At 36.0% G+C, this 18,443-nt stretch overlaps 1 protein-coding gene across 2 annotated transcripts in view; it reads left to right on the top strand.

Annotated features, from left to right (window-relative positions):
- RIMS1 (regulating synaptic membrane exocytosis 1) overlaps positions 1-18,443 on the top strand; it is a 175,874-nt gene that overhangs the window by 97,847 nt on the left and 59,584 nt on the right. The window contains exons 26-27 of one of the 2 annotated variants that reach the window (XM_061989497.1): positions 6,036-6,148; positions 15,134-15,300. The exons of the other annotated variant lie outside the window; for it this stretch is intronic. Of the exons in view, the coding sequence (XP_061845481.1) occupies positions 6,036-6,148; positions 15,134-15,300 (280 nt within the window). The remainder of the gene's footprint in view (positions 1-6,035; positions 6,149-15,133; positions 15,301-18,443) is intronic. 2 annotated transcript variants of the gene reach the window in all.

Genomic DNA, 18,443 nt, shown 5'->3' with positions numbered 1-18,443 from the left:
TCTACAAGACTGCATTCTGAAGTTCCTAGGATTGTTTTAATACTTCTTTCTGAATCTTTTTCACCAACAGTATGTTTGGAATGATAGTCTTCCTAAAATATCAGAATCCAGTGACAAACTTAGTATCTTCCAGTTTCCATGTTTATTTTGATATCCTAAACCTCCCTATCTTTGTATGGCATTTAAGAATTTGTTGTTTCTTTTTGTAAGAGTAGAGGCTTATTGTTGTAATGTGAAGGAGGTGGATACCTAAACAGTTAAGCTCAGGAGTTAAAAGCTCAGGAGTTAAGCTCACGAGTTAAAAACTAAAGCTAAAAAGGCAGCTGTGTAGCATTTTTACTGTTCCTTGCAATCCTTATATCAGTAAGACATAAGATTATAGAATCATAGAGTGGTAGGGGTTGGATGGTACCTTTAGAGATCATCTGGTCCACCCCCACCCCCGCCAGCTGATTATGCTGTCAGCTTAGTAGATAGGTGTTTATAGCATCATACCATTTAAGAAAAATTATAAATAATATAATCTCCCTTTCAGACCTTAAATGGGGAACTTAAAACCTTAAAACGACTTCAATTTCTTTTGCACTGGTCACTGTTAGTGCAGTTTTTATAGCTCTCAATCTTTTTCTTAAGGAGAATTTTCATATTGTTGACATCAATGCAGGTTGAATTATTGTAAAGTCACTTTTAGTGTATTGTTAGATTCAAATTTTGTGGCTAACAGAACTATGCCAGATGATACATTCTGTCTATCTATTAAAATGTTTAAAAAAACCCCAAACCTCTGTCCTCCCTACTGAGTTTGGTATGTTAGTGTAGTATAATGCTCATGGTTCTGTTATTCTGTTCATAATTGAAAAGGCAGCCTATGTTCTGAACAGTTAGGATTCTAGCCGACTCTAACGTCTCTACCAGTTACACAGCAGATAGCAGTTGAAACGTTACATACTGTTTTTCTGAGGATAGAAATAAAGATGAGGTTGTTAACTAGTTAATGCCATCAGATGTAACTCTAGAAACCTTATAGTAGCGATTACATGTTAAAAGTAGTATGGTTAGTACATAAATTCTTATTAAACAGATGTCTTAGACAAATTAGGAAATGGGCATCGCCTTTAAGAAAAAACAACTGTAAGCCTGTCCTAATTTTCTTTGAGATTAAGTTGCAGGCTGAAAATTTGATCTTTAGTTATTTCCTTTAGTTTATTCCCTGCCTACTTTAAGTGGCATATTATGGACTTACATACTTTAGACTATCGTAGAATCATTGAACCATTTTGGTTGGAAAAGACCTTTAAGATCACCGAGTCCAACCATTAACCAAACACTAAGTGTCACATCCATATGCCTTTTGAATATCTCCAGCAATGGTGACTCCACTGCTTCCTCAGGCAGCCCATTCCAATGCTTGACGACCCTTTTGGTGAAGAAGTGTTTCCTAATCTTCAATCTAAACCTCCCCTAGCACAACACGAGGCCATTTCCTCTTGTCTTTTTGCTTGTAACTTAGAAGACATCAACACCCATTTCACCACAACCTCCTTTCACGTAGTTGTAGAGTGCAGTAAGGTCTTCCCTGAGCCTTCTTTTGTCAATTAAAGAAAAACCATCCCTTATGATGGAAACATGTACCAAGAACTACCTATAATGTTAATCAAAACTTCTTTTCTCACAAAAAATACAAGCAAATTTTTTAATTGATTTATGAGTGAATGAACCAACTCTTCCATTATTTGCATTTATTAAATTATTCTTTTTAGTAATGCCATGATCACCTCTGCAAAGACTGGAAATCCAGATGTTTAGTTGTGCTTCCAGCATGTAGTATCTTTACTATATATATATATTTATTACTGTAAGGTCTATTATGAATTACAGTACAGGGTGAACAGTCTTCACAAGGATATTTCTTAAATGACATGTGAGGAGGAGTCCCAGGAGGATCTGATGGGCCCACTAGTGTGTTTATTGTAGACTATGTCTTCTTCCTTTGAAAACCATTCACAGTAGAAGCCAGGTCGGACATAGCAGTGACTTGAATGATAAACTGAGTAATAACTAAAAGAAGTTTTGTTTGTTTGACAGAAGACTATTCAGAACCACATTGGGCAGTTAATTCTTGGTGGCTTGGTGAGATGGGTTCATCTAAGCCAGCAGATAAGCACCTACCAGCTCCTTGCTCACTTCAGCCTCCATGGTAGGATGGGAGAGAGAACTAGAAGAGAAATAGTGAGTAAAAACTCATGGTGGTCCATGATAAAGAAAGTTTAATAGTTGAAGGGAAAAAAAGAAAGAAGAAAAGGAAAAAACCCTCACCATTAAGCACTGTAAAAGCAATTGCCTCCCACCAGCAGACCAATGTCCAGCCAGTTTCTGAGCAACAGCTACCATGGAAAGACTACACCCAGTTTTATTGCTGAGGATGATACTATATGGTAAGGAACATTCCTCTGGTCAATTGGGTTCAGCTGACCCAACTGTTTCCCATGCCAGTCTCCAGCCTGCTTACTGGGAGGGCTGGAACAGCACAAGAAACAGAGAAGGCATTGGTGCTGTGCAAACGTTGCTGAGCAATTGCTAAAACCTTGGTGATTTATCAACACTGGTTTAGTCACAGACCTGAAATTCAGCAGCATACATAGACTGCTGCGGAGAAAACTGCATCCATCCCAGCCAGACACAGTACACCAGGGATTACAGGAGTTGGACCACTTTATGGAATTGAAATGTAACATTTTGATTCCATTTGTATGTCTGTCTTTGCTGCATGGCTTGATTGTTTATGTACATCGTTGTTATACAACCTTCACATGGTTTAGTAGTAGTAAAAGCTTTAGATCTTATCTGCCCCTTATCTAAGCAGCCTGCTCAATGAGCTCTTTTCTTTCAATTACTTCTTATACTGATTGATCTCACATCTGAATCAGCAGCTCTTGAAGAGATGGGAGTTAGAGCTTTTTCAAGTGTGACTTCTGACACCACAGAGTAACACACCTGATATTGATGGTAGTTGTACTACTAATTTGAGACACTTATGGTAAATCTCCATATTTGGAATTCTGGAACCACTGTAGAACTTAAAGATCACGAGATTGAAGTGCTTCAGTCTGTAAAATTACTATGTAGTCCTACCTCTCAAGAGCTCCAGAAAAAGCACTTTGTAAATACTGGTGTCCTAAAAGCAAGTAGATCTGTGTTGTTCTAAGAGGCGGGTTCTTGAAGTATTGTTTATGTCAAATTTTCATTACCTGTGGTAACCAGCTGTGTTCCAAGAAAGTAATGTGATCATATGGTGGTGTTACCTATGGTTGTTGCATTCTGCTAATGTGCTTTTGCTCCCATGTTAGATTTTTTTTCTGCTTCTTAGGATTAACATGTAAAGAGTATAAAGGCTACTTATCAGGCAGTTAATTTTTTCCATCACAGAACTGAGTTAGGTACAACATACACTCAGATGTGTATGGTAAACAAAGCTGGAAAGAACACAATCGTCTTTTTCTAGAGCAGGCTGACATTTCACACAATTACTTGCTTAGAAATACATTAACAACTTCTTCATGATAAATTGCATTTTACTCTAAGAAGAATTTTCTCCTAGAGAATATAGATTTACTTCACAGTCCCCATTAATTATTCTCATGCTATTCTATATAATGATATCTGCTAACTAAAACCAAAATATAAGCGTGTTCTTAAGGTTGAGAATTTAAACATTACAAAAATCAAGAATTACGGAGTTGAGACTGAATATTTACCCAACCTTGAATACAGTAATTTTTACATATAGTCACCAAAATAGCATCTCGTTATGTAAGAGAATATTCTTTCTCAGGTATTGTAAGTAATACAGAGTAACCTTATATCATATAAATTATTTAGTATAACATACAGTTGACAGGGTGAAGCACTTAAATGTCACACAATGAAAACCTTATTTTTTTTAGAGTAACTGTAATCTGTGCACCATACACATATAAGGCTAAATTTTTAAAGGGGTCTCAATTTTCCCTCTTATTTTATATCCTTGGTCTATTTCATGCATTTATGATAGGATTAAGATATCTCAGTTTCTTTACTTCAGTCACTAATGGATGTATCTTAATCCTTTCATATCTGTCCTTAAATAAGAGGCCATCTTTAAAAATTTCACCTAAAGTGCTCAATTTTGCCTTCAGATACCTCCATGCAACTTCCATTGAAGTAATTGGAGCTGTGCCTGCATATCTGATGGTGGAACTGGACTCATTGCAATTAAGGTACACATTTACCAACATAATTAGTCATCTGGAATAATCACTGGGCCCAGTGTGACGTTCTGCATGTGCAGAATTTTCTAGATTGGACCCTCCATGTGTGGGAGATCGGAGATTAAGATGATAATAATATTTCGTGCCTCAAGTTTGGAGCTGTAGCAGAATTTTCATGTAAAATTTTCCTATTTTTAAATAAGGAATGTGGAAGGATGACGAGAAAACAACATCTTTTTCACATTGCTGTGTTGATATATTTTTTCTTACCCAAGGAGCGCACAGATATTCCATCATTTCCACCAGAACCTTACGGATGGTACACACACGGACAATCGTGACTTGTGCAGTAGCACACAGTTTAAAATATCCCACCCTGAGTGTACTGCTTGTCAAGGTGTAGAGAGTCCCACAGTACACTAACAGCATAAACCTCACATATGAGAACTTTGGTACTTCATAATTCACAATGCAGGTCTTTAAACAGCGTGGTAGGGTACTTATTTAAAATTCTCTGTGTTTTGTGATTGAAAATTGATTCTGTGCAGCTTTTAAATTGGTGCCTCTCTCCTGTCACTGGTCTGGGAAGTGGCAGTTTACAAGTCTTGACTTTTAAAACTGTACGTAAGATTTATATCAATCCATGGTTGACCCAAAAGGAGAAGATTTTGTGGAGATTTTCCCAAATAAAATGCTAATGTTGAATTTGTTACCACACAAAGAATTCCAACTAAAAGAAGTTGTACTAGGATGTTATAACCTGTCAAAACATGATGAACATAGTGAGCACTGCTGTGATTTTGAATAGTTACTTTTGAGTACTTGAGTCTAGAAATGTGAAAGAGGGACAGGTTTCAAGATACTTGTTTTATTGTTATTCCTTTGCAGTTACGTGCTACCGACTTTTAAGAGTTACAGAATATGGAGTTCCCTTTGAAATTTATCCACTCCCACAAAGGTTAACTTATTTTAAGGAAGCCTTAGCCCAGAGACTTTCACACTGCTATTAGTTAGTGTAAAGTCATCTTCCTGTGGTAAGCACAGGCAATATTAATTGCCATAACTTGTTCAAATTGAGAAGGTACTCTTTATAGCATCACAACTTCTTGTTTGAGATTAGATTTCTTTTTTTTTTAAACAAACACTGCCATAAGTTGAAAACACAAGAACAAATAATTTCTTTGAAATAGAAGTGAACACTCCAGAGCAAAGCAGTGCTTTTAAAGGACTTCTTGTAAAAAAAATTACTAGAAAATTATTGTATTTTTTACTATGACTGGTTGAATGGAGAAATTATTCCTCTCAAATAATCTTTAGCTATGATAAGCAGTCATGATTAAATATAGTATTAGGAGTAAATAACTTAAAAAACCACAACTGTTTAATGCATTAATTCTTAGAATGCAACTGTAATCTTTTCTATATTTAAGCAAGTACATGATTAGGTGATCATGGATTTATGTCCCCTGAATCCAGAGTACTTAGCAGGTTTACAATTCAGCCTGTCACCTAAATTCTTTCACTCTTTTCATATCTGTTGCACCAGCTTGATAATGTATAGGAAATTGGGATGTCTTCCCATTTTCAGGTAAAGACTCTCACAATGGAATCGGTTGATTTCTTGACATTAGTGTTCCTTTGTTCTGTGTTTACACCCTGCTTGTTCTACATGTTTGTACATTTCTTTGTTTCATTGAGATGGAAATAAGCTAAGGTTTTTGTTAAACCGTTTGTTTTTCCAAAAAGTTTTTGCTGTTTTTAATTGATTTTCATTGTGTGTTTTTGCAGCAAGCTTAGTAGTGGAGGAGCGAACGAGACAGATGAAAATGAAAGTGCATCGTTATAATCAGACATCAGGGTCTGGTTCTAGCCAAGAACATGAGCGTGAGCAATATACCAAGGTAAAGTCAGTAGTATTGAAATGATATTTTGGATTAAAAATTGAAGACATAAGCCTGTTTGTTTAAAATATTTTATCACCCTCAAGACCACTGTGTTATAAAGCCTGACAGAAAAGGCTTCAAGTGATAGCTTTTTAATGTTGTTTTTACTCCCATCTGAAGTGCATTGGACTTAGTCACCTAAAATGAATCTGCAAAAAACAGAACACTTCAAAACTAATTCAGGAAAGAAAGATCCTTCAACAACTGTTAAAGACAGCCACATCACCTCTAGTTAGGAAATCCCTGGCCTGCAGATCCCTGGAGGCAGGAAAAGTGGGCTATGGACGTATCATGGTATGTTGGCCCTACTCTTTTGTTCTTCTCTGGGCCTTTTACTGTTGTCTGACATGTAGAAAAGTAGACAGAATTAAATCCCATCCCCTGCAGCTGTTCTCACGTTTATATGATTTTTTTTGGATCCTAATAATGTCACAGATGAAGTATTTTCTTTCCTGACATACATATTGATCTCTTTGATCCTCTTTTCTAATAAAGGCATACAGATTTCATCTGTTAATTAAATATAAATGAAATTACATAAATGAAGTCATGTAGAGAGATGTCTTTTTTTTTTTCCCCCCTCAATAATGATAAAATGATAGCCCACAACCTCGTATAGGCTTCTATGCAAACTGCTGAAAACACCTGCACTGCCACTTACAAATCAAGCTCTGAGATGAACTTTCTGCTAAAGACCTTTTTTTGCCTTCAGACACCTAATGGAGGGAGAACATTTGCAGAAATCAGGAGGGGAAATGTTTGATTAGATTCTGTGTTTTCTTTTAGAAATACAGCACAGTATTGGTGTGGGCAAAGGGCAGAGATAAAACTAGTGGTAATTCAGTTGTAGGGAAGCACTCCTGGAATTCTCTTCTTCCAGTGCCATTGAGAAAAACCTGCTTTCAGTGAGTGACCACGGGATGGCAGTGTTAATGTAAATGTCCACTGTCAGAAATTCAAAGATGGGCATAGCAAATGTGTGCCTGAGATCTCAGAACAATAATAGTTGGAAGAAAATCACACCTTTGATTAATTTAGGCTTTCATGCTTCAAGAACCATAAATTCAAACACTTTATTCAAATCAAGAAGACCTAAAATCTACATTTTATAAGAGATGAACTTTCCTTTTGTGAACCAGTGCCACACAGAAAACAACAAATGTCAGGCTCTCAACAGCCACAGACACTTCTGGCATTTATTGTCACAGCACAGGCTCTACACCTTCTGTCTTTGTCCCCACAGAGTCACTTCCCTGTTTTGCAGAATTGATGTGTGTTCTTGGAGGCACAGGTTAAAATCAGGGATGTGAAGGGTACTCAGCAGAAACAAAATCAGAATTTTACTTAGGAATGGGTAAATACGCAATTGGGCATCTAACTTGTGACACCAGATTTAAAAGATTTGCGCAGGGTCTTGTTATGGTTAAATATGGAGACAACTTTAATAAGGTTATTTCTTTTTTGAGATCACCTTACTGTGAACATAGCACTTAAGTGACACAGTTCTCAAAGAGAAATAAGAGGGACGAGGCTTTAGGTCCTCAGTTGCCACATTGTGGGATATCAGTGCTATTAAAGAAACTCAACAACCGAGAGGGAAATTTCCAATGAAATCATTTGTCAGAAGCCTGAATCTTTATAATAATTAGAACAGCTCATGTAATATTAGGTTTGCATTACCTTCACAAGAGGTCAACTCAGGACAAGAGGGCGAGATGCAGTGTATATCTGTGGTACTCTACAACAGTTGCCATGTTGAAAAAATAGTAGAAATGGATTTGATAAAGTTTGCAGGAAAGAAAGGTAATTTGGCCTCTAAGTACTTTGGTTGGGATGACCAAACATATACCTCTGTTCATAGTCAAAAGCCAGTTTTCTGATTTGGATTAACTGTGTTTACAGATAGATACAAATGTTGGTGCTTTTTCATTTCTTTTTAATCTTGACTCTTGAATATTTATCATAAGCATTATTTTTGTTCCTCAATGTATTTTTCTCATTAGGTTAACTTAGATCCAGAGTATGGTTAAGCAGATGTTGGAAAACATCAACTTATCCACTAGTACATAGAGCTTTCTGAAATCATCTTTAGCTTTTAAATACATGTTGAAATGAAGTCAAAATTGAAATCACAGCATGATGAGTACTAAACATAAAGAACTCTACTGAGAATCAGTCTATTTGTATTTTTTTTTTATAAAAAGAAGCAAATTCTCCATCTGCTGTTAGAAGAAAAATATTTTTGGAGTGCCAGAGTTCTGACGGACATGTACCCTTACCTATGTTAGAACAGCAGTAAGGAGAATGAGGAGTTGTCCTGGACTTTAAACCCAAAGGTCTTTAACTTTTCCTGTGTTTTGTACATAATAATGCTGTAGTCCTAGATAAGAAGGTCCAACATATAATGAATTTTTAAGTGATGAAGACAAACTATATTAGCACATTCTAACACTCGTTAAAATATTCAGTTATGTAGGTGTTTGGCTTCATATCACTATGGTGATAGTCTTCACTTCAAAAATGTTGCTAAAGCAAACCTTGTGCTGCTGCCTGTCTTTATCCTCAGAAGACACTTGAAAGAATCCCAAAAATAAACCAGACAGATGAAGATTTAGGCAGCTCTAATGAAAATGTAGTAAGTTGTATCAGGTGGTACATTAAAGCTGATGACTGAGACTTCTAAGGATTTAAGAGTATACCTAATTTCTGCAGTTCAAACTGTTCAGTGGTCTAACAAACATTTCTCAGTAGTGAGAAAGAAATGAATGGCTATTTAAAAAATGGCAGCTGAAATCGGAGTTTGTCGCATTTCAGCAGAAATGCTTCTTTCTTTCCCAAGTATCAATGTTTGCCCACAGCTTCAGAAAATTAAGTATTTATGTTTATTAGAGAAATTATGCTGTGCTGCACATTGAGTGAATCTTTTTGGATCAATCAGCTCACATGGATTTGATTCTTCCACTATTTTAGCATTTGCGAATATGCTTAGTTTATGATATATACAATTATCTAAACCTTTCAAATGTTTTCCTTCAGTATGGGCTGGATCTCCATTGCAATAGTTAATTAAATGTATGCAAAATGAATTCATTAAATTTTAGTATGTTTTCCCATATATTAAAACGAGCCATTTCTTTTTTCAGAGATATTGTAACATGACCTTTGCAATTTCCAGTTCATTTTTGGTACATTTCTTCCATGTTTGTAATTTCTCCCAATTTGTTTCTCAGTCTTCTAGTCTCAGTAAGCAAAGATTTTTTTTTTCAAGTATGCACCATGCAAGTTAGTGTGTAAATATTTTTAAGCATTTGCATTTAAACATCCATTAATGAGTTTTGAATAGGTCATTGTCTGCTCTGCAACGTTTATGTAGGTCTTGATGGCTATTGCACTGTATTTTGAGATGTTCACATCCTTATTTCATTCATTTCCAGTGGAAAGGCCAGTTTATGTGAAATAGTTAAATTCTAAAAAGCTAATGAAAATAAAAATAAAAAACCCAACCTAACAAATTCTCTGTGGATTTGACAAAAGGATTTAAAGAGGAGTGTTAAACATATTTCTGCCTTCTTTCTTGTACATTGCTAAGGCTGTAGTGGCTAGTATGCACATATTTGTACAGTTGCAATTCTTGAGAGGCTCAAAACACTTTGGTAGCATACTTCTGGGTTTGCATAGATATAAATGACAGTATGCCTTAATTAGACTTTTCATTTAAAATACAGTAGGGTTTTTTATTCCAGATGCCACACACAGAACACAAATGCTATGCTGCAGCTGCTTCAGCTTTCCAGAGAATGTATAACACATTTTTTTGGAAGATCTGTTTATCCAAGCCCATTACTGATCAGAGCACTGTAGCACATACTTAAAAGGATGTCACTCTATATTTAGATGCACGACAGTTAAGCTTCTATGTGATTGGAAAGCATTTAGCATAAAAATGTAATTGTGGCATTAGTTCAGTGGCACTCTGTGGACCTAACTTCATAGTTACTGTCTACAAGGAAAGATTGGATAGGAAGCAAGGGATGATAGGAGGCTGTGATGTTTTATGGGATGGCAAGGGCAAGGCACTTAGAGCTATGTATAGAAAGTGCTCTTGGATGTTGATATGATGAGCATCTTTTGATCCCCCTTCATCCACCTTCAAGAAAAAATTATTTGCTGTATATCATATTGGTATGACAGGCACTCAATGCTGGCAGGAAATTCAATGAGGGCCATTTATTCCACTCGTGGGCTTCACTGAAGTTTTCTCATGGTTTGGCTTTCTCGTTTTTGCTGTTCCCTGTTGGGAAGTTGGGTGGTGTTCACAGTAGTTGAGTTGGATACAGTATATCCAGTAGTGGAGCTGGATACAGTTACAGGAAGAATTGCTTAGAATTACTGGCACTTAATGAGTCTGTACCATCCCATGAGCTGCTCCTGAGACAGAGACTCAGGTGCTGGCAGAGATGAAGCCTGGACACACAAAGGTGCAGACTGCTGGGCAGTGAAGCCTGGCAGCATTTGGAGGAACCTTGTATGAACAGTCACATAGGTGCTTTGTGCATGATTCAACATTTCCTCACAAAATTCCTTGTCAGAAGAGAATTTGATAGAGAAAGGTGCCTGCATTCTCACCATGGCTTACAGAGGAGTCTCTGATCTGGTGCTCCTCCTTCCTCACTGCGAGGTCCGCGTGGCCGCCTCCATCTTGTACCACTCTTACACCTCCTCCAGAGCTCTTCAAATTCCCCTCCTTAAATAGTGATGGAAGAGGTACCAGATTGGTCCAGCTGGGCCAGAGGTGGGTCTGAACCCAAGAGCTGAGGGAACTGAGAGAACTCTTTACCAGGTCTTCACTGCAACCCACTCGCCCTGTTACCAAGCAAAAGCTGCTCCTTGCTAAACCATGACCTTGTCTCATTTAATTTATGCATTTTCAGCACTTAAGTAGCAACATGTTTTCAGAGGTTTGTTGCCTGAAACTTTTTTGTAGTCAAAGGAAAGTTCTTCAGTCTTCTGAGCTGTGAACTATTGTATTTTCCATGATTTTGGGAGATAAATCTAGAAATATATATACTTACTAAGATGGAAGATAGTGTAATTATAATGGACTATTAAATTACCTCTAAAATGTGCCTGATGATCAGTAAAATTGCTAACATTGCTAGTCATCAAGGAAGTGTAAAAGTATTCATGAAGTACACTCTTTTAGTTTACATTTATGCTCTTTCCATTGATGTTAATACATCTGCAGTTCATTGTACCTCTTTTTTTTCTCCTTTTGCTGGTGAAGAAGCAGCACCAACTCCACAGGTGATAAAGTGAATGAAAGAAGTGCATTGCAACTGTTTAGATTTCAGATAGTTACATTGAAAAAAACTTATGTCTTTGTAATGCAGAGGCAGACAGTGCAGACAGTTTGGGCATTTGAAGCTAGCTGCTGTTAATGTTTAAAAACCCAGACCTAGTCTTTAGTAATCACTATCAAAGTTGCTGCAGACTTCAGCAACTCTCATAATGTGATAAACAGTGGACCTCGGAATAGAAATTTTACGTAAGCTTTAACTCTGTAAGATACAGAGTTGAAATAGAATGAATTGCATTGAAAATTCTCTTTATTTTGGAGCTTTAAAATTATCTAATATTTAAATACATAACAGAGGAAATTATTGTCATATATGCAGAGAGAGCAGCAGTTTTCTATATGAGCTCGACTTAATCATATTACTTTTGAGAGAGGAAAACAAAAAGGTGAACTTCAAAACTACTTTCATTTTGTTCATATATTAGTTGAGATGACTGATTACCAGATTGTACTGAAAAGGGATAAGTGGGGAGTAAGTAGGAAAAATTGTTATGTCTCCTGTAGATGACAGTGAATTCAGTAGAAGCAGCAGCTGTAAGAAGGAAGAGCTAAATCCAGAAGAAGTAGTAGTAAAATGTAAATGCTTTTGCACTCAGCATTAACTTTTAGCATCACCACTTTTTGTGCTAATCTCTGTTTCTGTGAAGGGAAGGATTTTCAGTTTCTTGGAAATAAGAGCCCTGGCATACAGAATTAAAAGGATATGAAAAGCTCAACCTTGCCACGAAAATATCATTTAGCAAGGAATGCTCTATGTTTAATGCAGTAGCTCTGTGATTGGAATACCATGGCAAGCAGAAGACATGGATTCTTTTTTTTTTTAATCTTCCATCTCATAAAATTCTCTATTTGCCAAAGTATGAAAGCCACTCTGATATTTATGAAGCAATTCCATTTAGCATAAACTGCTGGAGTACAGGAAGAAAGACAAGAGTGAGGATATTTACATAGCCTCCACTTATAGAGGCTGATACCTCGGATGAAGACCCTATGACAATAAATGGTTTCCAATTGATACTGAATAGTCATTCAATGAGACTGAGTCCCTAAACAGTAACTGATACACAAGCTAGGACTTCTGACTTCTCTTGCAGTATCCTTACCAGTAAGCTGGACAATCCTGCTTGATGAATTCTTCCCTCCCCATCTTTCCCAGCCCATCAGGTGATATATATGGTCCTCCATGTTCAACTTTGGTTTTTGCTGTTGAATAGTGAATTGAATGCTAAACAGCAAGATTCAAGTATGGCCTGAGATAAAGGACAGCAGCCTAAACATCCCTCAACATGTAAGAAGAAAAAAAAGTCTTCCAGCAAGACCAAGGAAATCACTTGCAGCTGGCCTTGGTGGTTCCCTTGATGGGAGAGCTCGGATTGTGGCAACCTTCTCCAGTAGCATGTGATGCTTGCTCAGGGACTATACCAAGCTTCTACCATTCCAAATTCAGTGTATACACTTTCAAACCAAGGGCTACAAGGAGGATGTGAACTTTTGGGTGAGGAAGAAAAGTCACTAGGCATCATAATGACAGAGGCGGGAAGTCAGATTGTCTAAGACAAATACAAATAAAATATGGAGGTGTTTCTGAGAGATTCTGTTATTGTGCATTAGAAAAGCATGTATCTGAAAGAAAATGAATGATTCTGTTTTAAACAAAGTATTTTTAAAACCTTTCTGGAGGAATTATTTTTAGATATAGTTTAAATATATAGGAAAGCTGAGATCTTTATTTCACTGAAATAAACATAAATTTAATTATTTAATAAGATCGTAATTTCTTTTGCAGATTACTGTTCTACTTAGTCCAGTGAAAAGCCAGAACATTTCATGTGTTCAGACATTTTTCATATGTTTAGATGCCTCATTGTAGGAAAGCTTGAAGGATTCAATAGAAATTTGGTGGGAATTTTGCATAAAATATCAAGGCTGGCTCAGGAGTGAGACAATTCAACTTAAACTAGAAAAGAATTACTATTTAGTTTTCCAGCCTTTGAGCATTTATGTTTAATCTAAGTGAAGAGTTTTCATAGCTTTTATTCTGGCTTTAAATTTTTTTAAACTTTAGAATAAAAATATGTAATCTAAAGAAATTGAAATACCTCATTACTATGAAATAGAGCTGGTAAGAATCAATGTGCTTTGTGTTTCCATTTTTGAGAGGTTTGCAGCAAAATTGTTTAACAGACTGTAGAAGCCATTTCCAAAAGGTAATCCGAATAAAGATATCAGCATACTCCCACCTTAACCCCACTGGTCATTTATATTCAGATAAGTCACACCAAGTCACGTGGAAAGAGAATCTACAAATAGATCCTTGCTCTAGTTGAAAACATTTTAAGATATTGGAGTTCTTGAATCCTCTGTGTTACATAGTTTATTAAATCAGAATTCTGCTGCATCGGTTTGCATGTCAATGCTTGTTGGACATGTTTGAGCTCAAAGTCATCATAGTGCAAACTATTCTGAGATCATCTGCAGAGTTTCATTTAGTATGTGAAGCTGAAAAATTAGCTTTAGTCAACCAGAGCTTTCTCTACTGCAGAGGTTTTCAATTCAGGGAGCCTGCACAAGTCCCTCACAGGGTATTGCAAAGGCTTTCCTCAGTGCACACAGCCCCAGTCAAACTCCCAGGCTTTTATTCGTAAGTTGGTTTGTGTTTTTAGTCTTGGCATATGTCATCAAGGAGCTGTGAGTTCCCAGCCAGGTGTACCTTCCTCTCTAATGATAGGAGGTGGTAGTTTTGTGAACCTGACAGATTTGATCTTCCTATCCATGTGACTGAAGATTTAAAGAAGTGTGACAATACTAGGATTGAAGCTTCCTTTCCTATATATCTGACTGATGATATATTATGAACATTCTCTGTAATAGGCAATGTGGTGTCACAGATGGTTTTAACTAGTCAAAACTGTTGTAAGCACAAGAGAGTTAACTTCTGCCCCTGTCCACATATTCCTTCTGCTGGCTCCACTGCTAGTTCTCATGTGTGTGCGAGTGTAAAAGCAACTAGATTAGGGACTGGTTTGCCTGAAAGTAAATAGTGCTTTTGCCTAGTTGCCCTTCTGCCTGACCAGTCCTCTAGTATCATGATATAAAGATGTATTTTGAGGTAGAAAATATGCTTTTCTCTTTTTCTGATACAAGTTATATTCCTAATGTTGGCTACCATTACATTTAATTGAGACTCATACACAGTCCTGTTCCAAACTAAGTCTGTACAGGTATTTCATAGTGTCTTTTTTATATTTGAAAAATTGAGACAGTCTATAGCCAAACAGATGATATGCATGCACGTGAGAGAATCTGCCCGCTGCATAAATACTTCATTATTATAGTTCCAGTGTACTAAAGAGCCAACAGTTGATTTACGTTCCAGTGATATAATCTATTTTGTGTCTTATTTAGTCCATATATACCATGTTTCATTTCTTCACTTGACATAAAGACATTTGATATAGATAGTTCTCTGAATTTCATACAGTTTTGTAAGCAGTTACAGAGAACTGTCATACTTAGGTCATTTGTTATCTCAATATATGTGTTATGTTTTGATCAGACTCCTCACGCTTTCTTTTCTTAATCTCTAGTATAATATACAAACAGATCAGTACAGAAGTTGTGATAACGTCTCTGCCAGATCATCAGATAGTGATGTCAGTGATGTGTCAGCCATTTCTCGAACCAGCAGTGCCTCACGCCTCAGCAGCACAAGTTTTATGTCAGAGCAATCTGAACGCCCTCGGGGCAGAATCAGGTGAGTTTTCAGTGCAGCTTCAATTGCATCACACCCCCTGTTTTGTTTAGTGCAAAAATAGAACAAGAAGTTACTGAAATTAGATGACCACAACATAAGAATATATGAAAAATGTTATGTACATATAAACTGTCTTCCATTGCTAGCCTAGGGTGATGACAGTATTTTTGCAGTTGTGTATTTAAATCAGAAAGCAAATTTATCATGAGATGACTGATTAAGCTACCTATGTCAAGTGGAACTTGACATAACCTATCACCTCATTGCTGCTGATGAATCAGTGTAATCTATCTACCAATAAGCTGTGATAGCAGAAGTATTACTAGATTTTTTTTATCTACAGAATTTTCTTTTGTCAAAGCTCTTTTTTTTATTATCTTTTAGTCTATATATTTATTTCTCAACCTGCCTTTATTCTACTTTTTTTCATGCATATGGTAAATTACTGCATATTAACTAAATACTTGTATAGTAATTTTGATGTCTCTAGTTCAGAAGTAGTTTAATTAATTTGCATTATCAGTAATCAAATATCTCTTTCATACATTATAATAATCTATTATCAGTGTGGTGGTTTTTTAGATACACAGATTGGTTCCTGCCTTATTTTAACTTGATGACAAAGCTCCCACCAAATATCATGGTTGTAGGATTTGCTTGGTAGTCTACGATTGCATCTACCAATGTCTGAACTCTTTAAAAGGCTTCTAAAACACTGTAAAAATAAAAACATCCCTATGGAGGAAATCCATCTGCTAAAAGTCTGGATGATGTAGTTTAGTACTTCAGAAGGCTCTAGACAGACTCACTGTCCAAGAAGTTAAACCGTAGGCTTTTTAATCAGTTCATGCAATGAGAAGGGATGACAGGGCATCTCAGAAACTGGCCTCTATGTATGAAATAACTTCACCTCATGTTTTGTTAAGGAAAGTTCATGGGAGTATTCAACGTCATGTTTGAGGTTGATGAAATTATAACCAGATAGCTGCAGCAATCCACGATCCAGCAGGACACTGCAGTGGAACTGTAAATGTGTTTCGAGTGATTCAAGTGTTGAAAGTTATTTAATTCCTCTTTTTCATACTGTATTTCACTGCATCCTAGCTTTTCAGTATTTGCCTATTAAAGAGGCAGAGATTAGACTCTTTATGCTTTCTTGCCTTAATTTTCTCTAAATTCATGTAATACTTCCATCGTGAACAAAATGCTTATAATAAGATACAGTGCAGATCATTCAGTCGAAATATGAGGAAGATACTAAGAGATTCATTAATTACTCATAACTCTCAATATTTTTCTTCTAAGCTGGCAGTAGTTTTGCCTCCCTGAAAGAACTGCTAAAAGTGGAACATGGCAAATGGACTATTTTTTTATTTAGCCTATTTAAATCATTAAATGCAGTGGAGTGAAATTTAAAATAATTTTGATGTTATATTGGAAAACGTTATATCCTGCAGATTAACATCCACTGTTCAAAATGTTCCGTGTGAGTTGTCTACCCTTATTTTTGGATGATTGGCTATCATCCCTACACAAAGGTCAGAGTCTTTAGAGATCTGTAAAAATGTTATATCATGAGAATTAGATATCAAGAAGAGTCAGAATGAAAGGAAGTTGAGTCTTGAATAAAAAAAGAAAGCATTTTGCTGATAATCTGAGCCAAAGTTAGCTCCCAGCCTTCCCATGTAGCCTCTGTCACAACATCCCTAGTCAATTCTTTGCACAGCTTACTTACTATATGGAAATAATCAATTTGGGAAAAGGATTGATTGTGTTACAAACAGTGAGATTCAGAGAGAGATTCATGCTGATTGGCTTTCAAAACTAGGCCTTCACAGCCGAATTCACATTAAAAAAAGGGTTTTGTTAGATAATTTGTCTAATTTCCCTAAGTCATCAATTAAAAAGAATAAAGCATTTGTTATCTTGGATGGTTCATCTCATCTTCAGATAGATGTCAAACAAAGGTGAAATGTCCTTCTCTAGCAGTAGTTGTTGAAAGCTCCCGAGATGACTAGTTTAGATTAGTTGCTTTAATCTTAAACATCTAAAATTTAGTGAAATTTATTCTTTTTCTTAATTACTAATATTTCTTTCAGTTCAAGGAAATAGAAATTTTATGTTCAAGTTTTACTAATAATTTGAAGTTCAATCTGTGAAAAGGGATATAAAGGGATACTCCTAGAGGTATGAAAACATAAGATACTGTCCTCTATAGGACTGTCATGAAGAAAAATCCTTCAGTTGTAATATTCTACAAAATATGTCTTTACTTTTAAATGTCAGAAGGACTAAACTTTCATGTCATAGCACGTATTGTTTATATATACTACCTTCACCAGAATTTCTGCCAGCACAATTTCCTGACCTTTCTTCACAAAACCGAATGGAGGAAGGATCCTTAAAAAATCTAGCTAATGCCTTTTCCCCATCATTCTAGGCAGAATCAACCTCTCTCTCTTTTCCTTCAGTTTTGAAGATTTGAAAATCTGTATTATCCTATGTTTATAAATAGCTATTTCTTTATTCAAGCAGTAGAGGTTTTAAAATCTGGAAGCATACCACTTTTTCTTGTGTCTCTAAAGTTGATGGGTATTAGTTACTTATAACTAATAGTAGAACTATTTGTAGAACAATTCATGGGGTTGTTTGGCAATTTTTAATTTGAACAGGTAACAGTGATTTTACTCAAGCTACACTGTGCTTTTAATAACATATAGCATTTACAGAAACAGTACCTAAACAGCAAGGGTAAAACCAGTTGGTGCAGAACAAGGCAGAAGTATAGTGCATCTTCTTTGACTAGCTAGATAACAACAGGTATTGTTTGAGTCAAAACTCCTAAATTTAAAGTTCTGTAGTATGAGGAAAATTGAGCATTTTGAAGAATAAGAATAAAGCAAATCTTCCCTTTCCCTTAATGAATGACAAGACTGTGTCTAAATCTTTTCTGGCAGAAGACTAATTTAATTCCCAAAGTATAATTGTAATTGAATTACCTGTCAGAAAGTTGTAACATATCATGCCTGGAAAATACCATTAGGAGATTTTGTTGATTAACACTTCAAATAGGTTGCAAGAGGGAATTATGATTGATGCAAGTTCCAAATATAAGTATATAAGATAGCTTCTTCATTTCTAAT

Source organism: Colius striatus, chromosome 2 (genome assembly GCF_028858725.1).
Source record: "Colius striatus isolate bColStr4 chromosome 2, bColStr4.1.hap1, whole genome shotgun sequence".
Taxonomy (NCBI): domain Eukaryota; kingdom Metazoa; phylum Chordata; class Aves; order Coliiformes; family Coliidae; genus Colius; species Colius striatus.
Note: the sequence above shows the minus strand (reverse complement) of the source record. Positions and strands in the feature narration are given on the sequence as shown.